The 27,906-nt window shown below is 38.3% G+C and overlaps 1 protein-coding gene across 5 annotated transcripts in view; it reads left to right on the top strand.

The window, feature by feature from the left end:
- The window catches only part of FBXL20 (F-box and leucine rich repeat protein 20), a 95,674-nt gene that overhangs the window by 60,778 nt on the left and 6,990 nt on the right, over nt 1-27,906 (top strand). For 4 of the 5 annotated variants that reach the window (XM_060080873.1, XM_060080876.1, XM_060080874.1 and 1 more), the window contains exons 3-10: nt 2,452-2,506; nt 5,123-5,197; nt 5,787-5,881; nt 6,366-6,434; nt 19,403-19,498; nt 21,128-21,254; nt 22,543-22,617; nt 25,930-26,060. In XM_060080873.1, coding sequence (XP_059936856.1) covers nt 2,452-2,506; nt 5,123-5,197; nt 5,787-5,881; nt 6,366-6,434; nt 19,403-19,498; nt 21,128-21,254; nt 22,543-22,617; nt 25,930-26,060 — 723 coding nt within the window. Of the gene's footprint in view, nt 1-2,451; nt 2,507-5,122; nt 5,198-5,786; nt 5,882-6,365; nt 6,457-19,402; nt 19,499-21,127; nt 21,255-22,542; nt 22,618-25,929; nt 26,061-27,906 lie in introns of those variants that run through there. The other variant, XM_060080877.1, reaches the window with a different exon arrangement.

The following is a 27,906-nucleotide window of genomic DNA, read 5'->3' as shown; positions in this document are numbered from 1 at the left end:
TTCCTTCATCTGGTACCTAGCTCTCTGCCTTTTCATCTTGTCTATCTTTCTGTGAATGTGGTTTTTGTTCCACAGGCTGCATGATTGTAGTCTTCTTGCTTCTGCTGTCTGCCCTCTGGTGGATGAGGCTATCTAAGAAGCTTGTGTAAGTTTCCTGATGGGAGGGACTGGTGGTGGGTAGAGCTGACTGTTGCTCTCAAGGGCAGAGCTCATTAAAACTTTAATCCACTTAACTGTTGATGGGTGGGGCTGGGTTCCCTCCCTGTTACTTGTTTGGCCTGAGGCAACCCAACACTGGAACCTACCTGGGCTGTTTGGTGGGGCTAATGGCGGACTCTGGGAGGGCTCACACCAAGGAGCACTTCCCAGAACTTCTGCTGCCAGTGTCCTTGTCCCCACGGTGAGCCACAGCCACCCCCCTACCTCTACAGGAGACCCTCCAACACTAGCAGGTAGGTCTGGTTCAGTCTCCCCTGGGGTCACTACTCCTTCCCCTGGGCCCCGATGCACAGACTACTTTGTGTGTGCCCTCCAAGAGTGGAGTCTCTGTTTCTCCCAGTCCTGTCGAAAGTCCTGCAATCAAGTCCCGCTAGCCTTCAAAGTCTGATTCTCTAGGAATTCCTCCTCCCGTTGCCAGACCCCCAGGTTGGGAAGCCTGACATGGGGCTCAGAACCTTCACTCCAGTGGATGGACTTCTGTGGTATAAGTGTTCTCCAGTCTGTGAGTCACCCACCCAGCAGTTACGGGATTTGATTTTACTGTGATTGTGCCCCTCCTGCCATCTCATTGTGGCTTCTCCTTCGTCTTTGGATCTGGGGTATCTTTTTTGGTGAGTTCCAGTCTTCCTGTCGATGATTGTCCAGCAGCTAGTTGTGATTCTGGTGTTTTCTCAAGAGGGAGTGAGAGCATGTCCTTGTACTCCACCAACTTGGTTCCTCCTCCACCATTCGAAATTTATTTTATTAAAGAGAGCCATCAGGGTGGTAGCAAGTCCGCCTCAAGGGAACAAGAAAGGCATTCAACGTTTCCATCTATGGACAGATGTAGAAAATGTGGTATACAGGTTTAAAAAGGAAGAAAATATTATTCATTCAGCTTTATAAAGGAAGGAAATTCTGATACTACGTGCTACCACATGGATGGACCTTGAAGACACTGGTGCTAAATGAAATAAGCCCGTCACAAAAGGGCAAATACCATGATTCCACTCATATGAAGTACCTAGAGTAGCCAAATTCATAGAGAACGAAAGTAGAGTAGTGGTTGCCAGCGGCTGGGGGAGAGGGAAACGGGGAGTCATTGTTTACTGTGTCCGGAGTTCCAGTTTGGGAAGATGAGCAAGTTCTAGAGATGGATGATGGTGGTGGTGGCACAACAGTGTGAATGTACTTAAATGCCCTTGAACTGTACCCTTAAAAGTGGTTAAATGGTGAGTTTTATGTTACGTATATTACCCACATTTTAAAGAGTTTCAAAAAACTTTATTTGCAAAATGCATAGAACTTGGCCTGATGTAATTATCAACTCAGTTTATTCTGAGTTCTAAAATGTGATTGACAGCCTCTAATCACTAAATAACAAAAGTTTGCTCTATTAAGCTAACTCAGAGTAATAATGGAATAGAAAGTGTAGCTTTCATTCGTCTCCAGATGAATGCTTCCTGACCTCCATTTTGTAACACTCCAGCTATCTCAAGGAATATCGTCTTTAAAGTACATGCTATATTGTACCTTTTGCCACCTGCACAAGAGCCTTACTTGTTATTCAGATCAAAATGATCTTTAAGGGTGTTCATGAGTAAGGAGAACTGTAAGCATAAGTAACCCATTCACTTTATTCCCAGGATGCTCTGACCTGTTTTTACAGGTGGCTTATGGTATAGAGAGTTATTGTCCTTTAGGCAAATTAATTATTTCAAATAATAATGCTACAAAATAAATATTTAACCTTCTAAGACTGATAAGAATTTTAGGTGGTGTTTCCTGACATTGATGTATTAACTGAGTTTTATAATTTCCCAGATTGGAATTAAATATATAGAGATTTAGCATTTTATAGTTGCTCGTTTTTAGGTTTTACCAATATTTTATCTTTTTTCCTTCATAGCTGTAAAATTCTTTATAAAGGTAACCATCCCCTAGCCTATTTCTTTTGATAACCAGAATGTGGAAATTGTTTTTTTACTTAAAAAAGTATCAGAAATATTTTATCCTCCCTTGATGTGAATAAATGAACTCGTTATGGTACTTACACATACGTTATCAAGTAAAAGATTACCTTTTCCCCCTACATTTTTATTGGCAGTACTGTAAATTGCCCGAGCTTTTTGTGTTATTGTTTAAAGAACATCTGCCTTTTTGTGCATGTGTTAACATTGCCAATTATTTATAAGCAAAAATCAAGAGAAAGTAATTCATCATATAATAAAGTTTTCCTCCATCTCTTTTTAGGATATTTTCTTTTCTGGATGTTGTTACCTTGTGTCGCTGTGCTCAGGTCTCCAGGGTAAGAATGGCTGACATGATTACAAGAGCGTCCCTTGCTGACATTAATGATAATCAGCTTCTGTAGTAGGCCAACTATTTACTTCAGATGGTAGTTGTATGTTATGTTTCCAAGGTTGTGGTTTCACCCATGGGATACCCAAACCCATGTTAATTCTACAGTGGAATTCTACTATATGTACTATCTCTAACTTTAATTTTTTGAAATTCTTGACTATTTGTATAATACAAACAGAAGAAACATTTTCAAGGAAAAAGCACTAAACATGCAAATTAAAAGAATAGGCTTTACTCAGAACTGTAGTAATACAGTATTTCATTATGTTTCCCTTATTCATTTTATGTACATACATGGAAGGCTCTTGATATCTCCCTATATTTTTTTTCTCAGAAGGTTATAGCTAGAATTTAATTTTTAAGAAATTGTAGAGCAAACCAAATTCCATTCTCAAAGTCAGTTTCTGCATTACTCTTACTTATCCATTTTTGTCAATTGACATTACTATGACAAAACAGTGAAACATAATCTTATTGCTGCCACTAATATTAAGAATAGAATCTCTGTTGTGGGAAAATGGCTTTATGAATCATTCATAGTCTCCTTTGTAATACAGATATGTAATAATTAATAAAATGAATGAGTACATACAGTTATATTTTTATAAACTGGACAATGGCTTTTTGATGTTTAACAAATACTTATTGAGAACCTACTATGTACCAGGTATAGTCCTAGGTGCTGAGTATGTAATATGGTTATATGACAATACTCAGCATCAGAGTATTGTGCTTACCTCTGTTAAGTGGACCCAGGTTTTCCTTCAAATTTCCATCACCAATTTCCTTTAAAAAAAAAAAAAAACACCCCACAAAACTTACCATAGAAAATCCATCTCATCTTGCTAACTTTACTGTAATTTCTACATCCTAAAAGCCATACTAAATCTGTATCTCAGCTATTTAAGAAACAATCAGGCCTATTTTGATGATTTCTATTCATGACAGTTCTGTTCCTGGTACCTGAGTGGTTGCCCTAGTCATGGCTGGTACAAATGAGTAGGGTTTCTTTTTTGTCTCCATATGAAGCTGAGGTCATCATTGAGAAACAAAATTCCCAGACCAGTGTCTTAACCTGTTTGGTTGCAGAGTCTCATCTCAAGAATGTTGATTTGAGTGAGTTTTAATTGTTGTTTTCATGTTCAGGTTCCTCTTCCTTCTTAATGTGTTTTAACTTAAAAGGAAGCACAATGCCAATTTTCATTAAATCTGTACAATTGGAACATCAGTAGTTAGCCTGTTCTTCTCTGTACTTGAAGTATTTAGTTAATTTGCTTTAAAAAAAAAAACTCTAGAGAGGAACCTTGTCATTCCTAATTTTAGTCTCACTTTAGCATGTGTCCTGCTTGCTGAAGAAAGTAGCATAAGGAAATGAGAGGTATCAAATCAGAGATACAGTTAGCCCAAGAATCTAGTAAACATATGGTCTTTAAAAGTTTTATCTCTTGTCTCCCATGGAGCCATTTAAGAAACTGTTGGAAAAATATGAAGCCAGAAAAAGAAAAGTAACATTGAAATCCTGAGAAAACCTTAAAGATTTCTATAATAATAACTTTGTTTACCCTCATACCCCTGACATCTTTCTTACTGATTGTGTGATAGTTACCTGGGGCTTGTAAGTGTATCTTCAATTTCCGTTTTAGAATTTCAGTATCGAATCTGTGTTTTGAATTGTTGTAGTAAGAGGTAATATTCTAAGTTTATAACTTAACAGTGTTAAGACTTTTGTGTACACTTTAAATTTAGTAAGGAAAACGTTTAAAGGCTTTCTGATTAAAATACAGAACGATCCGCAAAAGGTTAACTCTTAGTGGAGTCATTTTTCACCTTGTCCTGAAAGGTTGAAAATCTTGGAAGCTTTCTTGCCTCCCTTTAGGTAATTAAAGAAATGTATGAGAAGTCTTAAAACTCAGTGTTTAAAATTACCACTGAATCAAGTTGGAGGGAAAGATGACCAATTGAAAAACATGCCTGAGTGAGCAAATTGGTAATGAGGAAAGCATTAAGTCTCTGTCACGTATACTGAGAAATGATAGTGTCTTTTGTAAATCCCAGGTCACCATATCACAGTTTTGGGTCCAAACAAGTGATGCTATGAATAGCATATTTTTATTGAACACGGCATATGTATTGAACACACTACATTCAGAGTGCCGTCTTCTTTCTTTGGTTTCACACTCACCTCGTTCCTAGTTGAGGGATAGAGTAACAGACTTGCTTTTCATTAGCTGGATTATTTCATTTTGAGATTGGAAACTCAAGTTAGAAAACAGTTGCCGGCTATGATACTTACCACAACCTGTTCTTTCCCCAGCCCGCTAACGTAAGATCTTTCGTAGCTACTAATTTCTGTACCCACTCATTTATGAGGTAATCTACTTGGAGAATAAAGTATGAATCAGAAATAAGACTCTGACTTTTTGTGAGTTAATGTTGGAGGTGCTAAGAAATTTTTTGGTCAATTTCAATCATTAGTAGGTTGAATTGTGAACTTGAATTTTGCTGGCTTTTCCCCTTCATTTCAGCTTCTGTTCATTCTGTCTCTTCTTCTTCAAAATAGGCCTGGAATGTTCTGGCTCTGGATGGCAGTAACTGGCAGCGAATTGACCTGTTTGATTTCCAGAGGGATATCGAGGTATGACTGTGTGGTGTGTGACCCCATCTCTCTCGTTAGAATGTAATTGCAGCATATTGGACAGATTAGCCCCAACCACATAAATCTCCTTTCCCTGGAGAGAGAGACTGTTCATTTCAGCGCATCTGAACTTCATGGGAACTTGCAATTTTCCCAAGAACTGGTTCAGTTTTTGAGAATGAGCAGAATTATTTTACTGAAATAATACTAAGTTATTTAGTATTAATAGGACTCAGAAATTTTTGTTTATATTTTTGTGGTGGAAATGTGAACCTTTGTTTGCTCTTTTTAAGGAAGTCTTTTCATATTTGTTTATTTAAAAATAAGTGGAGGGCTTCCCTGGTGGCGCAGTGGTTGAGAGTCCGCCTGCCGATGCAGGGGACGCGGGTTCGTGCCCCGGTCCGGGAGGATCCCACATGCTGTGCGGAGCAGCTGGGCCCGTGAGCCATGGCCGCTGAGCCTGCGCGTCCAGAGCCTGTGCTCCGCAACGGGAGAGGCCACAACAGTGAGAGGCCCGCGTACCGCAAAAAAAAAAAAAAAACAATGTGGTGGCTTATCTTTTTTGTACACCTGTCTTCTTTTTTTACAGGGCCGGGTAGTGGAGAATATTTCAAAAAGGTGTGGGGGCTTTTTACGAAAGTTAAGTCTTCGTGGTTGTCTCGGAGTAGGAGACAATGCATTAAGGTAAAAACATAGCTATCGATTAACTGATCTTCTTGACTGAAGTGAAGAACAACACCGAACACAGCACTGTCTCACCCAGAAAAGATTGGAATAGTTTTCATATTCCTAAGCTATTCTGAACCCAAATACACGTTCACTGCTTATAACACAAATATCCAGTAGTGGGATGTGTGGTTTTGAGAATAAAACAAGAACAAGTGCTCCCCCAAAAAAGCCAGATTCCCCATATTATAAATGGTTCGTTTGGAGCCTTGAGTAAATCTTTTTAAGTTTGTTTACTCGAAGTTAGGATAATTTTAACTTTGGTTGACAAAAAGATTGATGTTTAAAAGTTTATGGTTGAAAAGTAATTTATTCGTAATTGTGAACAACTTTTTGTACCAGTAATATCCATTATTACCACTATTGGTATCTTCTGTTATTTTTTTAATGCCGAGAATTGTGCCTGTTTTACCTCAAACCCTTTACTTTCCTTCCTGTAAAGGACCTTTGCACAAAACTGTAGGAACATTGAAGTACTGAATCTCAATGGGTGTACAAAGACTACAGATGCGTAAGTATTTTGTTTTAGAAGGGTAAGTCATAACCTCTTGTGTCCTGCCTATACTAGCTTTTAATGCAGACTACTAAATATATTTAGCAAATTTCATTTTGGTTTTATAGAGGAAAGATATTTAAATTTAGAAATGGAATAAGATACTTATTTTAGAATTTGGCTCAAATTCTGTTTTGATATTTAAAAGAAAACTTAAAATTGTAGTCAGTGAATGTGCAGTAGGGAATACTAACATAGGACTACTTATATTTCAAGAAGACACTAGTAACTGTCATTCAAAAGACACATAAACAGGTGATTCTATTAAAAGATGTAAAGTCTTAAACACAGCTTAGAGTAATCAGTATAGAGAGTGTTTATTAAATGACTCTTTAAAAGTACAGTGTCTTATGTCAGTCACAATATAAAAGAAAGAAAGCATAATCCTCCATCCTTTAGAGTTTACTGTCACAGACCCAATAGACATAGAAGGTAGACATAAAAAACATTCAGCCTAAGGATCTATTGGTAGTAACATGTATCAAATAACATTTAAATATTATGTAGGGAAATTGTTGCCTATTGGAAAGTGAAGATGTTTACACAGGGAGTGGCCAGGATTAGTCCGTGGATCCTCCTGTTTTTCAAAAAGGCCTCATTGAAAAAAAAAAAAAAGGCTTCATGAAAGAGATGGGCTCTTTGGAATTGCTTGAATGAGAGAAAGTAGAAAACACTCCAAGCACAGGGTACACATTGTTTATTTTATTGCTTTCTTTGAGGTTACAACTGGTTAACTTTTTTGTTTTTTTGTTTTTTTGTTTTTTTTTGTTTTTTTTGTTTTTTTCTTTTTGCGGTATGCGGGCCTCTCACTGTTGTGGCCTCTCCCGTTGCGGAGCACAGGCTCCGGATGCGCAGGCCCAGCGGCCATGGCTCACGGGCCCAGCCGCTCCGCGGCATATGGGATCCTCCCAGACCGGGGCACGAACCCGTATCCCCTGCATCGGCAGGCGGACTCTCAACCACTGCGCCACCAGGGAGGCCCAACTTTTTTGTTTTTTAATTATTTTGTTTTATTTATTTTTGGCTGCATTGGGTTTTGTTGCTGCATGCGGGCTTTCTCTAGTTGCAGCGAGCGGGGGCGACTCTCCATTGCAGTGTGCGGGCTTCCCATTGCGGTGGCTTCTCTTGTTACGGAGCACGGGCTCTAGGCGCCCCGGCTTCAGTAGTTGTGGCTCACAGGCTCTAGAGCGCAGGCTCAGTAGTTGTGGCACACGAGCTTAGTTGTTCTACAGCATGTGAACTCTTCCCGGACCAGGAATCGAACCTGTGTCCCTTGCATTGGCAGGCGGATTCTTAACCACTGTGCCGCCAGGGCAAGTCCCACAACTTGTTAACTTTTAATTCAAGAAAGTGTCTGAGGATTTATATTTTCAAAAGAAACAATGGAAAAATCATCAAAAATGAATAAAATGGTTGCTTATGGGGAGAGAAAAAACATGAAGAGGCAAGAATGAAAGGGAGACCTCTGAAGTATCATGTTTTGTAATTTTACTTTAAAATTAAATGTAAGTATTTTATATAATTGAAACATGGATTAAGTCACACAAAAAAATGATAAAAGCAGTCCCTAAAAATTGAAAACAAAATAGAACACAGGAACCGATCCATATCAAGTTGGAGGTATAACCACACAGATATTACTTCTACTGACTTTTGATTTCTTCTGAAAAATTTAAATATATGCCAATCTAGACAAAATAGTATAGTGAACCTTTCACCCAGCTTCAAACTGATAACTGAGAACCTGTCACTTTATGGCTAGTCTTGTGTTTTCTATACCCCTGCCCTTTTTTTTCGGTACGCGGGCCTCTTACTGTTGTGGCCTCTCCCATTGCGGAGCACAGGCTCCGGACGCGCAGGCTCAGCGGCCATGGCTCACGGGCCCAGCCGCTCCGCGGCATGTGAGATCTTCCCGGACCAGGGCACGAACCCATGTCCCCTGCATCGGCAGGCGGACTCTCAACCACTGCACCACCAGGGAAGCCCCCCCTGCCCTTATATCTTACTCATTTTATCTTATTTTGAAAAAATCCCTAGACACTGTATTATTTAATCTGTAAATATGCATTTCTAAAATATGCATTTCTGAAAGATAAAAACTTTTAACATAAGCACATTAACTTTACCACTCCTATTAAAAAGAAACCATAATATCTTAAACTTATCAAATAAGCACTGGTTAATGTTCAGAATTTTGCATGTTCTAGTGACTTTAGAAATACAGTAAGTCCCCTACATACAAACGAGTTCCATTCCAAGAGCATGTTCCTAAGTCCAGTTTGTTTGTAAGTCCAACAAAATTAGCCTAGGTACCCAACTGACACAATCAGCTATGTAGTACTCTATGGTATAGATTTATAATACTTCTCACACAAATAATACATTTAAAAAACCACAAAAAATAAAGAAAACATTTTTAATCTTATAGTACAGTACCTTGAAAAGTACAGTAGTACAGTACAAGAGCTGGCATACAGAGGCTGGCATCGAGTGAACAAGCAAGAAGAGTTACTGACTGGAGGAAGGGGAGAGGAGGTGGGAGATGGTAGAGCTGAAGGATCGTCAGCAGTAGGAGATGGAGGGCAAGCTGCAGTTTCACTCACACCTGACATTGATGTAACACACGTTCGCATCTTTGAAAGTTCGCAACTTGAAGGTTTGTATGTAGGGGACTTAGTGTATATTAAACATAGTTTAAAAGAAAAAAGAGGGCCTCCCTGGTGGCGCAAGTGGTTGAGAGTCCGCCTGCCGATGCAGGGGATACGGGTTCGTGCCCCGGTCTGGGAGGATCCCATATGCCGCGGAGCGGCTGGGCCCGTGAGCCATGGCCGCTGAGCCTGCGCGTCCGGAGCCTGCGCGTCCGGAGCCTGTGCTCCGCAACGGGGGAGGCCACAACAGTGAGAGGCCCGCATACCACAAAAAAAAAAAAAAAAAAAAAAAAAAAAAGAAAAAAGATACAAACTTTAAAATCAAAGGTGGAGACTTCTGCTTCTGATGATTACAGTCACTGCCCTCCTACTGTAAACAACTCTAAAACTGTACAAAACATAGAAAACAAGCAGTATTAGATGTTGGACAACATGCAGAGCAGGACTGAGAAACAAATGAGGTGAGCCTTATGATTGCCCTGGCTTTCTGCTTGGTGGCATTTTCAAGATAATGGCACGAGGAGAAGGAGCCCAAGCACAGCACAAAGTTTGGCTAATTTGAAGAGAAAGAGATCAGAGTTCAGGGAGACCAGCATGGCTAAATATGTGTCTGGAGAGCGGGGAGCTACTCAAAAAAGGGCTACAGAAATCTACACAAATTTGGCTGAATAGTAAACTATATATACACATATTGAGACCCCACAAAGCTGGGCAAAGAACATCTAATAGGGAAAGAACAATTACTGGGAAACTGTGAACTGAAGAATTGCCAGAGCTTAAATAAGGTTGGGAGAAGTTCTAACTATCCAAAATGGAGAAAGCGCATTGAACACCTTGGGACATTTAATAGAGACTTCAGAAAGGTCACACCTTGGTAGTGGAGCTAAACTAGACCAGCCCTAACAAAGGCTAAAAGGAAAAAATTTAGGATCAAATTGATTCACAACTAATTTAACTGCCTGCTAAATCAAAACTCAACATTCTTTAAAGAGAGACACAAAATCTAGGTGCTCAGCAATGTGTAGCATACAGAATTTCCAGCATTCCATCAAATATTACAGTACATGCAAAGAAGCAGGAAATGATACCAGAAGACAAACCAGAAGAAAAACCAGGCAATAGAAACAGACCCAGAAAGGACAGTTTATAAAATTGACGAGCAAAATGTTTAAAAATAGCAATTACAAATATGCTCAAGAATTCAAGAAAACTTAAAGATACTATGGAGATTGAGAGCAAAAGGATGGGGAGGGACTTACCTGGTGGTGCAGTGGTTAAGACTCCACACTGCCAATGCAGGGGGCCTGGGTTTGATCCCTGGTTGGGGAACTAAGATCCCACATGCTGTGGGGCAACTAAGCTTGCGTGCTGCAACCACTGAGCCCATTGCTCTAGAGCCCGTGCGCAATGAAGAGCCCTCACACTGCAACAAAGACCCAGTGCAGCCAAAGTTTAATTAATTATTTTTAAAAAGAAAATTTCTCTTAAAAAAAAAAGAGTAAAAGGATGGGGGACTTCCCTGGAGACCCAATGGTTAAGACTCTGTGCTTCCACTGCAGGGGGGTGATGGTTTGATCCCGGGTTGGGGAACTAAGATCCCGCATGCTGCGTGACATACCCCCCCCAAAAAAAAGAGTAGAAAGATGGAAAAAGATATACTATCACAAACACTAATCACAGGAAAGTTGGAGTGGTTATTAATATCAGATGATGTAAACTTCAGGAAGAAGAGTAAATGGAAAGTTATTAAATAATACCCTTATCTTTCAGTAAAGATAAAACAAGTAGACAAAAAAAAAATGGAAAAGCTATAGAAGACTTGAGCAACACTATCAGTGAACTTGTCCTAAGTGACATAGAATGCTGTACCAGAAAACATGCTTTTCATTACTGGGATATTCAATAAGATATACCAAATAATCAGCCATAAAACAAATTTCTGTAAATTTAGAATGATCAAGATCATATTAGTGTATTCTATGGCCTCAACAGAACTAAAGTAGAAATCAAATAGCACATACCCGGAAATTTTGAAAATGAAATATCACCCTTCTGAATAACCTATGAGTCAAGGAATAAATTACAAAGAAAATTACAAAATAAGTTTCGCTGTGTGATAGTGGCAGCACAGTATTCGAATCTTGTGGAATGCATTGAAGGCAGTGCTTAGAGCAAAATGTATAGCTGTGAATGCTTATCTTTTTCTTTTTTGTGTGGCTGTGTTGGGTCTTCTTTGCTGCACACAGGCTTTCTCTAGTTGCGGCGAGCGGGGACTACTCTTCGTTGCGGTGTGTGGGCTTCTCATTGCGGTGGCTTCTCTTGTTGCGGAGCACGGCTCTAGGCGCACAGGCTTCAGTAGTTGTGGCACGTGGGCTCAGCAGTTGTGGCTCGCGGGCTCTAGAGCGCAGGCTCAGTAGTTGTGGCACACGGGCTTAGTTGCTCTGCGTCATGTGGGATCTCCCTGGACCAGGGCTCAAACCCATGTCCCCTGCATTGGCAGGTGGATTCTTAACCACTGCACCACCAGGGAAGTCCTGTAAATGCTTATCTTAAAAGAAAGGTTTAAAATCAAATCTTCCACCTTTGAAAACTAGAAAAAGAAAAGTAAATCTACAATAAGTAAAAGGAAGGAAATAAAAAAGATAATGGTGGAAATCAATGAAATAAAAAATGGGCATAGAGTAGAGAAAAATCCATGAAACCAGAAGCGGTTTCTTTGAAATAAAATCAATAAGCTTGATCGACCTCTGTCGAGATTAGTCAAGAAAGAAGACACAGCTCACCAGTACCAAGATTGTAAAAAGAAATATCACTAAAGTTTCTACACAGATTCAAAGGGTAATAAGAGGATGTTATGATCAATTCTATGCCAATAAATTTGACAGCTTAGATGAAATAGATAATTTCCTTGAAAGACACAAATTACCAAAACTGTAAAGAAATAGAAAATCTGAATAGCCTTATATCTTTATAAACTGGATTGGTGATTAAAAACCTTACCACCAAAAAGTAAAAACAAAAACAAAAACCTCTAGGCTTGGACAGTACTGAATTCTATCAAATATTTTAGAAAGGAATAATCTTTCAAAAAAAATAGAGGAGGAGGGAAAACTTTCTAACTCATTATATGAGATCATCATTATCATGATATCAAAAATAAAATAAAAATTATGGGAAAAGGAAACTACTGGCCAATATCCCACATGCACATGTAAAAATCCGTAACAAAATATCAAATTGAACCCAGCAACATATGAAAAGGGTAATAAATCATAATCAATTTGGATTTATCTTGGAAATGTAAGGTTGTTTTAACATGCAAAATCAGTCAGTGTTATTAAGTTCCAGCTTAATAACAGATCAAAGAAGAAAAATCACATGATCATCTCAATAGATCCAGAAAAAGCATTTTACAAAATTAAACACCCATTAAGGATAAAATCTCTAAACAGACGAGGAGAAGGTAACTTCCTCAACCTGATAAATTGTATATATGAAAAACCTAATTTTAACATTGTATTTAGTCATAAAATACTGAACACTTCCCCCTAAGGTCGAAACATGGATATTAGGTCTACTACATCTATTCAACATTGTACTGGAAGTCCACCTAGGACAGTAAGGGAAGAAAAAGCGGGGTCATACAGATTAGAAAATAATTTTTAAATGTCATGATAGGGTTCTAGCAAGTTCACAGGAAACATGGCCAGTATGCAAAAATTAATTCTGTAGCCGTAAACCATCAACGAACAAATGGAAAATGAAATTTTCAATATAGCAACATTTGTGGTAACATCCAAGAACATAAAATACTTAAGGATAAACTTAATAAAAATATGTGCACGTTACATACACTGAAATCAGATTTCTAAAAATTAAAGGAAAGTAGGTCTTAAAAGTTTTCATGGACTTCCCTGGTGGCGCAGTGGTTAAGAATCCGCCTGCCAGTGCAGGGGACACGGGTTCGAGCCCTGCTCTGGGAAGAGCCCACATGCCGCAGAGCAGCTAAGCCCGTGAGCCACAACTACTGAGCCCACATGCCACAATTACTGAAGCCGACGCGCCTAGAGCCTGTGCTCCGCAACAAGAAAGGCCACCGCGATGAGAAGCCCACGCACTGCAACAAAGAGTAGCCCCCACTCGCCACAACTAGAGAAAAGCCCTTGCACAGCAATGAAGACCCAATACAGCCAAAAATAAATAAATAAATAAATAAATATTTTTTTTAAGTAAAAATAAATTTAGAGATCTGTAGCAATTATCCATCCAGTCTGAAGAACAGAAAGGTTAAAGAAAAATGGACAGAGCCTCAGAGACCTGTGGAACAACATCAAGAGTAGAATGTGAATGAATCCCAGACAAGATAGAAAAAGGCAGGAAGAAAAAAAAAGTGAGAAATTAATGGCAGAAGGCCTCCCAAATTTGATGAAAAACGCTAATCTACAGATCTAAGAAGTTCAGTGAACCCCAAGAAGGATAAAAATATCCATACCTAGACATGTTAGGACCAAACTGTTGAAAACTGAACACAGAAATTTTTGAAAGCACCAAAAGGAAAATAACTCATGTATACAAAAAGAATATTTGATTAATGGGTGACCTAATCAGAAATCATGGAAACCAGAGCCATGTGACATATTCAGTGTGCTGAAAGGAAAAAAACAAGAATTCTGTATCTAGCAAAACTGTCCTCTGTAAATGTAGGCAAAATAATGACATTGGGCCTCCCTGGTGGCGCAGTGGTTGAGAGTCCGCCTGCCGATGCAGGGGATACGGGTTCGTGCCCCGGTCTGGGAGGATCCCATATGCCGCGGAGCGGCTGGGCCCGTGAGCCATGGCCGCTGGGCCTGCGCATCCGGAGCCTGTGCTCCGCAACGGGAGAGGCCACAACAGTGAGAGGCCCACATAACGCAAAAAGGAAAAAAAAAAAAAAAAAAAAAAATAATGACATTCCCAGATAAACAAAAAGGGAGAGAATTTGTCGCTAGTAAATATGCCTGGCAAGAAATAGTAAAGGAAGCCCTTCAGGATGAAAGGAAATAAATACCAGACAGTAACTCGGATCCATAGGAATTGGTAAATGAAAAGCATCAGAAACGGTAAATATGTGGGTAAATCTAAGACTCTAATTTTTTCATATCTTCTCTTAACTTCTTTAGAAAATAGGAGATTGTATAAAGCAATCATTATAACATTGTATTGTTAGGTCTATAGTATATATATAGAAGTAATATATGAAATATATTTGAACATATGAAAATAATAGCACAAAGGAGAGAGGAGGGAACCATTATGTACTGGAGCAAAATGCTTGTGCTTTATGAGAATTAAGTTATTGGTTTGTTTGTTTTAATTTATTTTATTTTTTTGGCTGTGTCGGGTCTTAGTTGTGGCACGCGGGATCTTTGTTAAGGTGTGCAGGATCTTTCGTGTGGTGCGCGGGCTTCTCTCTAGTTGTGGTGTGCGGGTTGTTTTTTTCTCTCTCTAGTTGTGGAGTGTGGGTTCCAGAGCACGTGGGCTCTGTAGTTTGCAGCACACAGGCTCTCTAGTTGAGGCCCATGGGCTCAGTAGTTGTGGCACGCAGGCTTAGTTACCCCATGGCATGTGGGATCTTAGTTCCCCAACCAGGGATCGAACCTGCATCCCCTGCATTAGAAGGCAGATTCTTTACCACTGGACCACCAGGGAAGTCCCTAAGTTATTGTTTTGAAATAGATTGTGGTAAATTAAGATACATATTGTATTCCATGAGCAGACTATAAGAAAATAATTAGAAAAAAAAGATTAAAAGTCAACAGAGGAATTGAAACAGTACACTTAAAACAAGAAAACAGCAAAGGAGACACAGAAAAACAAATTCGAAAAAAGCATGAAGCAAATAGAAAAGGATTGCAAAATGGGAGAGAAAATCCAACCATATCAATAATTTTATTAAATGTAGACAGACTGAACTCTTCACCCAAAAGACAGATTATCAGTATGGATTAAAAAGCAACACCCGGGGCTTGCCTGGTGGCGCAGTGGTTAAGAATCCACCTGCCAATGCAGGGTATGTGGGTTCGAGCCCTGGTCTGGGAAGATCCCACATGCCACGGAGCAACTAAGCCCGTGCACCACAACTTCTGAGCCTGCGCCCTAGAGCCCACAGCACAGCTACTGAGCCCACGTGCCATAACTACTGAAGCCCGTGTGCCTAGAGCCGGTGGCCCACAACTAGAGAAGCCACCACAATGAGAAGCCCATGCACCGCAATGAAGAGTAGACCCTACTCGCCACAACTAGAGAAAGCCTGCACACAGCAACAAAGACCCAATGCAGCCAAAAAAAAAAAAGCAAGATGCAACTATGTGCTGTCTACAAGAGACATGCTTTAGAGTCAAAGATGCAAATAGGTTGAAAGTAAACAGATGGAAAAATGCATACTATGCAGATAGAACACTCCACCCAATGATTACAGAATAAACATTCTTTATAAACATACTGGAACATTCTCCAGGATAGAGCATAGATTGGGCCACTAAACAAGTCTTAATCAATTTAAGAAGATTAAAATCATTCAAAATGTGTTCTCTGACCAGAACTAGAGAATTAAACTAGAGATTCACGACAGAACAAAATGTGGGAAAAGCTCAAGTATTTGGAAATTCAGCATCATGCTTCTAAATAATTTTGAACTGAATGAAAATGAAAAGCTACCAAAATTTATGTGATTCAGCCAAGGTAATGATACAGCTCTGCATTGCTATATCACAAAAGAGGAAAGAAAGAAAGCTCAAATCAGTAACAACCTTCAACTCTAAGAAAATAGAAAGAAGGGCAAAGCCCAAAGCAAAAAGAAGGAAAAAATAAAGATTAGATTGGATATCAGAGAAATAGGAAACAAAAACGGTAATAAAATCAATGAAACCAAGAGCTGGTTCATTGAAAAAAGTTTTTTAAATTGACAAACCTAGGCTAAGAAAATAAGAGAGAAGACTCAGATTATCAAAAGCAGGAATGAAGGAGTTCTAAGTACTTTAGCCAAAAGACAGATGAAATGTTTATCAGGTAAATACCATAAATAACTTCATACTAACAAGTCAGACAACCTAGGTGAAATGGACAAATTCCTGGGAAGGCACAGATTGCCAAATTTGACTCAACAGAAAAAGAGACAATCTGAATAGATCTAGAGCAAGTAAATTCAGTAATTCAAAACTGTCCCACAAAAAAAGCCCAGGCCCAGATGACTTCACTGGTGAGTCCATCAAATATTTAAAGGAAAAATAACACCAATACTCAAACTCACTCATAAAGTAAAAGAAGAAATACTTCATAACTTGTTCTCTCCGGCCAGTATTTTTCTGATACCAGAAATATCTGATGTCAAAGCCAAACAAAGATATCACAATAAAAGGAAATCTACTGTATTCCTCAGGAACAGAGATGCAGACGTACTTAACAAAATTTTAGCAAACTGAATCCAGCAACATATAAAAGGGTTGGATCTTAACCAAGTGGGATTTATCCCAGAAATACAAGTGTGGTATAACATCTGAAAATCAGTTAATGTAATAGTTCATAATAATTAGTAGAATAAAGCAGAGATCAACAAACTTTTTCTGTATGGGGCTGGATAAGGAAATATTTTAGGCTTTGGCCATATGGTCTCTGTCACAGCTACTCAACTCTGCCAATGTTTTACAAACATTGCCAATGTTTTACAAAGTGGCCACAGACAATACATAAACAAATGAGCATGGCTGTGCGCCAATAAAACTTTATTGCATGGTGCTGAGATTTTAATTTCATTTAATTTTCACATGTCACAAAATAATATCTTCTTTTGATTTTCTTTCAACCATTTAAAAATGCCCAAACCATCCTTGTCTTATGGCCATATAAAAATAGGCAGCTGGTGAGATTTACTGCCCTCCGGAATAAAGGACAGAAACCACATGATCATCTCACTATGACAGCCTCTAAAATGACCCCCAAATAACCCCTACCTCCTCATATTTGCACCTTTGTGTAATCTTTTCCCCTTGAGCGTGGACTGGACCTAGTGACTCATTTCTAACAATAGAATACTGCAAAAGAGATTGGATATCTCTTTGGAGATTAGGTTACAAAAAGACTGTGACTTCTCTCTTGCTCTACTTTCTTCTCCAGCTCTGGGGAAGCAAGCTGCCCTGTTGTGAGTACCTCTGTGGAGAGGTCCATGTGGCAAGAAACTGAGGTCTCTGGCCAGCAGCCAGCAAGAACCTGAATTCTATCAAAAACCAAATGCGTAAGCTTGGAATTAGATTGTCTAAGGTCTGCCAGCATCCTCCTAAATGAGCTTGGAAGGGAATCTGTACCTAGTTACCTTTGAGATGATTGCAGCTGTGGCCAGTGGTACTTTGATGGTAGCCTTGTGAGAGACACGGAGTCAGAGTCACCCTGCTAAGCTGCCTGTGCCTATGTTCCTGATCCGTGAAAACCATGAGATAATAAATAATTATTGTTTTAAGCTGCTCATTTCTGAGGTAATTTGCTATGCAACAGTAGATAACTAATACATCATTAGATACAGTAAAAGCACATGACAAAATGCAACATTTATTCGTGATCAAAATTTTAAACAGGGAATTCCCTGGAGGTCCAGTGGTTAGGACTCAGCACTTTCACTGACAGGGCCCGGGTTTGGTCCCTGGTTGGGGAAGTAAGATCCTGTAAGCCTCCAGGCGCAGCCAAAAAAAAAAAAAAAAAAATTCAACAAACTAGGAATAGAAGGGAGTTTCCTTAATCTGATCAAAAGCTTCCATGAAAAACCTACTGCTAACAGTGTACTTAATGGTGAGAGACTGAATGCCTTACCTTACAGTCAGGAGCAAAGTGAGCTTCTATTCAGCATTCTACTGGGCATTCTAGCCAATGCAATACGTTTACAAAAAAAAAAAAAAAAAGTGCATACCAATAGGAAGGAAGTAAAACTGTATTTTTGGCAGATAACATAAATCCGAAAGAAATGCCAGATTTCTACTCTGAAAACTATAAAACGTTACTGAGAGAAATTAAAGAAGATGTGTATCAAGAATATATAGAGAATTCTTACAATCAATAACAAGGCAATCCAATTAAAAATAGGCCTGGGACTTCCTTGATTGTCCAGTAGTCAAGACTCCATGCTTCCACTGCAGGGAGCATGGGTTCAATCCCTGGTTGGGGAATTAAGGTTCTGCATGCTGCGCTGCATGGCCAAAAAAATTAATTAATTAATTTTTTTAAAAAAAGGCCTGAGCACTTAGACATTTCACCAAGGAAAGAGATGAATGGTTAACAAACACAAGAAAGAGTGTTCATTACAAAATTGCAAAATAAAGCCACAAGATGCAATTTGACAAAGGCATTTATGAGGCAGTTGAGGAAACTTGAACACAGACTGGTGTCAGACATTAAGGAATTAAAATCCTTATTTAGAAATATGTCCTGAAATATTTACAGGTAAAATAACATGTCTGGGATTCTCTGTAAAATACTGGAACAAAGAAAGGAGAAAAATAGATGAAATAACAATAGTAGAATATTGATAAATGTCAAAGGTTAATGATGGTACATGTGCATTCTCTGTTATTCATTCTTGAGTATATTTGAGATTTTCTGTAATTAAAAAAATTTTAAATGAGGAACTTGACCACTGTGGGAAAAGAGCCTTTAAGGAATTCATAAAGGAAAGCAGGCAGTAATTTACATAACTTAGTTTGTTTCAGCCCAGCACTGGTCCATCCTCTGTACACCTTGCAAAAATCCGATTTTTTCATTACTGCCATGCAAAAGGTTATCTGAGCAGAAAGAGATTTAAGTGAAAGAGCAGAGACAGAGGTTTTGGGCTTCATGTTTCACCACTTGCTGGCAGGTACTAGCAAGCTTTCTGGTGTTCCTGAATTTACAAAATGCATGTAGATCTCTTATCAGCACAAATGTAGTTTGCTGTCAGTAGCTACTAACATTTCCAAATGTGAATCAGGCACCATCTTCCCCTCATGCACATTCTCATAAACAGCACAGCTTTTTTTCTCCTTTGTGAACCTGCCTCTTCCTCAGCGTGAAAGGTCCCTGGATTTATAACTGCTTTTATTTGGGGTATGGAAATTTTACAGTTCTTGTAACACGTGAGGGTCATGTATGATATTCCAAGGATGTGTTCTTATTTGTTTATTGAGAATTGTGTATGATATTGGTATATCATACTAATATCCTTAGTAGGATGTGTTCTTATTTGTTTATTCATTATTTTCTCCTTTTTCCATTTTTCAGTACATGTACTAGCCTTAGCAAGTTCTGTTCCAAACTCAGGCACCTTGACTTGGCTTCCTGTACATCAATAACAAACATGTCTCTAAAAGCTCTGAGGTAAATTTCTTACAACAAGAATGTCCAGTAATCAGAACAGATACTTATTTTTTTATTAACTAAAATGAAGTTGGAATTGAAGGAAACTATGTTTTATAGATACGTACTGTAGTTCAAAATAGATCTTTTGTTTTACTACTTGCCCAAATTACAGGACACATTCAGGTGAAATGATAGAGGTAACTAGGATTTCTGAACAGAATAGTACAGTTTGTACATGAATGAAGTGCTTAGCAGGATTCTGTATATATAGTAAGTGCTCAGTAAGTTTTCATTGTTTTAATGTTACTGTATTTTTTAAAAGTACATTACAAAAAGATATATCTTAAAAGGAGGGTGAAATGCCCAATGTCTTTGTACTTTTACTTTTTTATCAGCCTTTTATAAAAGATCATGGTGCCATGTATTAGTTACATTTATGAATAGTAAGAATTAAGCCATTAAAAGACGAAATGTAAGTTTAGTTAAGTAGAGTGTAAGTAATCTGAAAATGTGTCTCCTATACCTTCCTTATGAGCACTGAACACATGTATCTAAGGCTGGTGTAGGATAATAAATAAGATAGCATAGCAGCATTTATAGTTCATAAGTAATTCACATAAATGATCTCATTTATTTTGAAATCTTGTGAGGTAGATAGGACCGACACTCTACAGATAAGAAAATCTAAAACATTTTTGAATGCCGGGTACTGTGATTCAACCATGGGAGGTAACTGAATAAGTTACTGTGGCTGCCCTTAAGTTGCTCAGAGTCTCGTAGAAGAAAAAAAAAACTAAATGTGTTGTCATATTACAGCGGGATAAGTGCTATGGTAGAAGTGAGTGCATTAGTTTGGGGAGAACATAGAAGGGCTACTGCTAATCTTGGTTTAAGAGAGGTTCTGTCAGGCTTCCCTAAGTGACTTGCCTGAAGTCACACTATTAATGTTGAAGAATGAACTTGAACCAAGATCCCCTGGCTTTATTTTATAAAACAATTAAAGCAGTATTTTCCAAAGAATGCCATAGAGCTTGGGATTCTTCCATAGTTTAAATGTGAAATCAAAGATCAAAGATGAAGCTAGTGTTTGATAGAAGGCAGAGATCTAATAATACAATATATCCTAAATTCAGCCTGTGGAAACTATACCCTAGATACTTCCCAAGAGAGAGAATTTACAGATCCTTTGTAATTTTTTAAATAAAAGTTTAAATGGCCTCATTATTACTTTGATAAGTACTTGAATTATTTGATAGAGAATTTGAGTTTGAATCTGACTCTTCATTAATTACTCTGTTAACTTGAACAAGTCGCTTAATTTCCATTTCCTATATAGAGACAGTTAAATCTGTGATAAGTGCAAAAAGAATATACTTTGAAACGTATAAACCTCCATAAAAATCTAATGTATCTGAAAAACAGCATTGTGCTTGAGCTTGTTAGTTAAGGTGGATTTGAGCTCCTAGTGACGTAGTCCCACATGAACACCACAAGTGTTGATAAATGCACCTTTTGTTACAGAATTGCCTGTATTCTAAATCTACATTAAGTAAATATGTCCCCAACTAGATGGCCAATAAAATGAGACTTTGGTGCCTTTGGAATTGGATTTAGTCATATGTTTGTTTCATTTTGTTTTATCCTAAGTGAGGGATGTCCACTGTTGGAGCAATTAAACATTTCCTGGTGTGACCAAGTAACCAAGGATGGTATCCAAGCACTAGTGAGAGGCTGTGGAGGTCTTAAAGCCTTATTCTTAAAAGGCTGCACACAGGTAATACTCCCTGTCTTACTTGTGAATGATAGAGGCACCATGAACTTGGTGGGCAGCCCAAGATGTTGGCTTTAGAGATACGTAGTAGTTGTGTATTACTGACCAAAGACCCATGCTTACCAAAAGTTAAAGGGTTTTCCCTAGAGTGAAAAAATAGAAGAATTAACACCTGCCTGACCAAAGATAAATTTTTGAGGGGAGGCAAGACGGGAAGACAAAAGCGTAATACGGAGCAGGTGCTGCAGGCAAGAAGGGTTTCATGTAGTTTAATCTGAAAAGACAACTTGTCACGTTGTCACTGCCTGAGACCTTGAACTGGATAGGCAAGGAAGGCAGTCTTGGCAGTTTCCACTAGTTGTTTAACTACCAAGAGCTTTTCTTAAATGTGCCAAGTATACAGCAACCTACATTTTACAGTGTTGATGCTTATTTCCTGCCAGTCACATCACAAATCCAACATATTTTGTCATTAAAATTTTTAATATCTCAGTGTTTTACAGTGGGGAAAAAAAAGGAGTTGATATGGTAACAACACCTGGAAGGAAATGATCAAGACTGGGTTTAGAAGTGACTGACAGAGTAGGGCTAGGCTCTTATTACCTTATTTTATTAATGGTTGCTAAAACCATGCCTTGTATTCTATTAAAAAATGCCCTCATTCTTTCACCATGAAGGGAGGATTCCCACGGTTTGAAACAGAGCTTTGAAAGTATGACCGCCTTAAAACAACAACTTGAGCTCCTGGTTATTTATGGAATCCTGAAAAATATTGATTGGGATGCATCATTATAGTCAATGACTTGCCATCTGTTCTCCGCACTGTATGCATAGCACTGATCTTCCAGCAGCAGATAAACTACAGATTTCTTTCTCAGCTCCTGTTCCCAAAAGTTTGTTGTTAAGAAACTTTACAGGGAGCGTAGCAATGTGAAGGTTATTTTAGTTTCAAAATCCCTCAGCAAAATGCTGCAAGGCATCTTTAATTTATCAGAAGAAAAATCCATAAACATTAGGCAATGTTTATTTTATCTTTCCCTTGATTTGGTGATAATATGAATTTGACGTGGTCAGAACTGATAACAAATACTGATAACTGTACTAATTATTTGAATTACACGTTTATATGATCGTTGTTCATTGTTTCTGGTTCATTTGTTCCTTTGAAAGTTGGTTGGCTATATTTAGAATGTGTTGATGAATGTGTACACTCTTAAATCTTTAAGATTTAAGGTTTTAATATTTTAAACAATGTCAGTTATAATTTCTTCTCTCTTTTTAATCTTTCTAGCTAGAAGATGAAGCTCTCAAGTACATAGGTGCACACTGTCCTGAACTGGTGACTCTGAACTTGCAGACTTGCTTAGTAAGCAGTCCTTCCCATAACTCTTCTGTATTAGTAATTCATTTCAATAATATTATTGTAAGAGTTTCAGTCATAAAGACCAGTAGTTTGTCTACTTCAACCCTGGTGACGCAGTAATCATAGATGACTTTTTAAATGCTCAACAGTACTCGCCCCTAGGGGCTTTGACATAGATGAGATAGAGGGTAGCTTATACAGAATTCCAAATAAGCTAAACTGTAGCTCCACCCCTTTCTCTTCTACTTAAGAAAACTCTACTTTTTAGAAGTAAATTTTTCACAGACTTCGGCATTTAAAATATTTTTGGTAAATTAATTGCAGTCACACTGACTAACATCTATCAGGGAGTAATGGCTATTGGGAATCATTGATATAAGCAGATGACAAGCAAAATGTACCCTTTAAATTATTTTCAAGTAGTATTTGTAGTTCACATTTGGCTTGTTTAGACTATCAGCTTTTTTTGTGTCTATCCCAAACCCCCTGAATTTTGCTCAGAATTTGCTGAAACTATTCAGGATCCTAGAACATTGACAATACACCTTTAGCTTTTCCCTCTTGCCTTGAAAATTGCATATGTGTGTTGCCTTGGAGTGAGAGCCTCTCATAGCAATGAAAAAAGTTGGTGAGGGTTTTCTTTGTTTTTGCTAAGCCTTCTGTGTATAATACTCTCCCCTTCTTGTTTGGTCACCTGAAACTTTAGAGCATAGTGGTTGTTTAGTTTAAAGGTGACACATATAGGGCCACGTTTTGTACAATTTAAACACCCTGGGGCTTCCCTGGTGGCGCAGTGGTTGAGAGTCCGCCTGCTGATGCAGGGGACACGGGTTCGTGCCCCGGTCCGGGAAGATCCCACATGCCGCGGAGCGGCTGGGCCCGTGAGCCATGGCCCCTGAGCCTGTGCGTCCGGAGCCTGTGGTCCGCAACGGGAGAGGCCACAACAGCGAGAGGCCCGCGTACTGCAATAAATAAATAAATAAATAAAATAATAATAAATAAACACCCTGCCCTCCCAACCCTTAAGGGATGGTGCTGATAGCGATCTGTTTCAGAGGCTCCTAGAGACTGAGTTAAAGGAATGATATTTTGATTTCCATAGTTGCTAACTACCAGAATTTGCCTACTTTCATTTATGAAACAAATATTTGGCCTGAAAGAAAGATCTTACACAGCTATTGTAAACACGAAACCATCATCTTACAGTGACAAGAAAAAACTGTTCTTGCACATCTTCAGATTTTATTTATATACATACATAAATATACACATGTGCACTCTGTGTATGTGTGTATATGTTATGTACATACACACACACATACATATAAATACATATATACCATACCTACTGTTTGCCATTTTAGTTTCATTTCCTTTATCCTTCCAGCAGACAGAAACCAATTGATAAGCATGAAGAACCAGCTCTGTCATATGTTTATTTTACTGTTTACCTTCACCCAGATCATAGGGCATGAGTCATTCCTTCTGTCATTCTGTACAATGTGATGAAATGATTCTCAGCATTCATGACACTTCTTGAAGTTTCTGCCCAAAACTACTGAAGTGACCAAAGTACACACTTAATGCGTCTCTTTTTCTTGACTAATTTGAAAACATAAAAGTTTAGTAGATTTTGCTCTTTTAGCAATTTAAACTATTGGTAATATGACTTTCTTCCTCAGTAATCCCTTATAGACTTCAAAACATTAAGAAAGAAAAGGCAGCACAGCCCTCCCAGTATTTTGTTGATAATGTGTGACACAAACTCCATTGGCCTGCTAAATATGCACGTTTATGGATTGCTGCTTCTCTCTTTATTTACATTTCTTTCAGTTATCCTTGTTTAGTAATAACTGTACGTCACATTTGTGTGGCACTTTAAGGTACTTCTACATGTTTACATGCCTCATCAATTTATTCTCATGACAGATCTTGTATCTGCCTTAGCATCCATTTTTCATCTGTATGTTTCAGTTCTATAATACTGAGAACATACTGATTTAAGCAGTGAATATTTAAAGTTTCATTTTTTCTTCAGTTGTCCTTGCAACCTAAGAATACTGTTTGATTAAACAGAAATGACAGGAGAGCCTTATTCTGAGGCTTACACAAAATTAGCAAATCTATCAGGACAAATTAAAATGCTGATCATATCCAACATGTTAAGATGTTTATATATGGCATCTTTTTTTAATGTAACATCTTTTGTGTTTTTTCATTTTATAATAATTTAAAACATACAAAATTATATTTGAGTTGGATACAACTATTTATCTCCATTAAATTAAGATAGTCTTTTTTTTTATACATCTTTATTGGAATATAATTGCTTTACAATGTTGTGTTAGTTTCTGCTGTACAACAAAGTGAATCAGCTGTCCCACCCCTCTAGGGGGTCATAAAGCACCGAGCTGATCTCCCTGTGCTATGCGGCTGCTTCCCACTAGCTATCTACTTTACATTTGGTAGTGTATATATGTCCATGCCACTCTCTCACTATGTCCCAGCCTCCCCTTCCCCCACTGTGTCCTCAAGTCCATTCTCAACATCTGCATCTTTATTCCTGCCCTACCACTAGGCTCATCAGTACCAATTTTCTAGATTCCATATATATGCGTTAGCATACAGTATTTATTTTTCTCTTTCTGACTTACTTCATTCTGTATGACACACTCTAGGTCCATCCACCTCACTACAAATAACTCAATTTTGTTCCTTTTTATCGCTGAGTAATATTCCATTGTATATATGTGCCACATCTTCTTTATCCATTCGTCTGTCGATGGACATTTAGGTTGTTTCCATGTAGGATAGTCTTTATATTATAAAACTAAAATTTAGAAATAAATGGATTTATGGTTGATATGAGATTACAGCTATGATCCACAGGTTGTTTCATTTTTTTAAAGTAACTTAATATCAGTATCAATTTTGAACTTGTAAATGCATTTATACTATTAAAATACTGCTGTTTTTATCTGTTTTTCTAGGTTTAAAATCATTTAATTGAACCTACACCATGATGCACCCCATCTGTTCCCAGTTCTGTCAGTCCCATTAGGTTAAAAGAACCCTGTTATAGCTTCTTCCCTTTGCACCAGAAATGAGCACAGATTCTCTTGAAAAGTAAATCAAAAGGAACTGGAAGGAAGAAACAAAGTGTATTCATTTTCTTTTAGGTCTGCTACATGGTTAATATCAAATCTGCTTTTATTTCTTTTTGGCACTTATTTCACAGAGGTAACTTTCTTCTGTCTTTATCTTCTGCCAAGTTACTAATAACTGGGGGTTTTTCCCTCTTGTTTTTTTTTTTAGCAAATCACAGATGAAGGTCTCATTACTATATGCAGAGGGTGTCATAAGTTACAGTCCCTCTGTGCCTCTGGCTGCTCCAACATCACAGACGCCATCCTGAACGCTTTAGGCCAGAACTGCCCACGGCTTAGGTAAACATTTCTTGTTTATCTCAAAAAATCAGGGGAAAGGAGCAGTGGCCTCCTTCACTCATATTTATTCCTTGGAACCTTGAGTTTTTTAAGGTAGGCACTACAAGGCCACTACTACCCTTTCAGATGCGCACCTACCTGCTTTGTACCTCATTTGGTTACATGTAATTGGCCTGAACCCAGGGGTAGTAGTCCTCACTTTCTGCTTCTTGGCTGTCCCTACTAGAAAAGTATCAACATTTTATCACGTTACTTGAGAAAAGAAATAAAGGCATTTTCTCTTATCAATGCTTTCATATAATTCCTTTCTGAAGAAAGTTTTTAGAAGCCCACCCTGTGATCATTTCTATTGTGGTAATGATGCCAGGTACATAGCAGGGAGTATTTAAAGAGAAAAAACAGCTCCTCCTTTGTGCAGCTGGTCTTTTAAAGCAAGCTTTATTTCTCTATGGCTCCTCATCTCTACCTAAATACAGGATTGGCTGAATATTTACTAAGAATGCTGTGTTAGCATGCACATGGTATCAAGCCCATATTGATTTTGTAAGAGTGCACAGCACACTATTTTGTAATAAATAGGGATAATCCCCATATAACTTTTTTGTTCTTTAAAACAAAACTTACATTGTACTTATGATCTATTGAACATCAGCCACTGTTTTAAATTATTTACAAATATTAATTCATTTAATCATCATAACACCATATAAGCACTGTTAGTATCTCTGGATTATAGGTGAGAAAACCGAAGCACAGGTCGAGTAACCCGTTCAAGGTCTCACAGTTAGTAAGTGCAGGAGCAAGTGTTCAATCTCAGGCAGTGCAGCTCCAGAACCTATGAAACCACTTGTCTTACACATAAGAATCATTGTAAACCAATAAAAACTTTCTTAAAACTTTTTTGTAATCACCTGGCCATGGGCCTTCGTAATCTCGGAAGCCTAGAGTAGAATACTCTCCAGGAGCTGAGGAGGTAGCCAGTCTTCTCTCTAAAAAATATTACATAGTACCTTTTTCTGTTTTAAAGACAGGGATGTTCAGCTCCATTCTCCTTCATGGTTTATTTTATTGTTAGAAAAGAAAGGCTCTCAAATGTGATCCTTAAAAGTTGGGTTCAGTCAGGTCATACTTCCCCATTAGATACAGTATTTTAATTGATTGTCAGTTGATAATGATTCCTTATACTTTAGCTTTATTTTTTTTTCAACTTCTTTAGTAATTTGTAAGCAAACATACAATGTTCTTTGGTACTGTCGTGCAGACACCACCAGACTTTTCACAAAGAAGAGCTACTATTTTTGATTCCCCAGCCCTGTGGTTGGTATTTAGGGTGGTGTTCAGCAGTTCCGGATAGGGGCTCAGCTGCCCTCTCCACTGGGCCTCCCAGGGAGCCTGTGGGAGGAGGCAGGAAGCTGAAGGGTATTTTTTCATAAGTATGGAATTTCATACTGGGGACAGGCCTATGATTAACCAGTCCCTTCATAGTATTTTGAAAAGCTATTTAAATCTTAGTGAGCCTACATGTAAAATAGGGAAAGAGAATAATTTACTTCAGCAACAGATTAACTGGGACAGAGTATTTATCTGCATCTCCTTTGTTTTCTAGGAGCAGGCTGCCCTCTGGGGGTAAGCAGTATGCCATCAAGAAGGCTTTTAAATGCGCTTCTCATGCATCTTGGCATTAACTACAAGCTTCTATTATATTCTTCTGATTGCATCACCCTAAAATGTGGTATTTACAGGACCACTTTATGAAGACTCCATGAAAATGAATAGCAAGATCTGTATACAGACTTGCTTAGTTGTGAATGTAACTCCGTGTTATATAGTCCTTAGGGAATAAGAG

Source organism: Mesoplodon densirostris, chromosome 18 (assembly GCF_025265405.1).
Source record: "Mesoplodon densirostris isolate mMesDen1 chromosome 18, mMesDen1 primary haplotype, whole genome shotgun sequence".
In the NCBI taxonomy this organism is placed as follows: Eukaryota; Metazoa; Chordata; class Mammalia; order Artiodactyla; family Ziphiidae; genus Mesoplodon; species Mesoplodon densirostris.
This window is presented reverse-complemented; position numbering and strand designations above follow the sequence as displayed.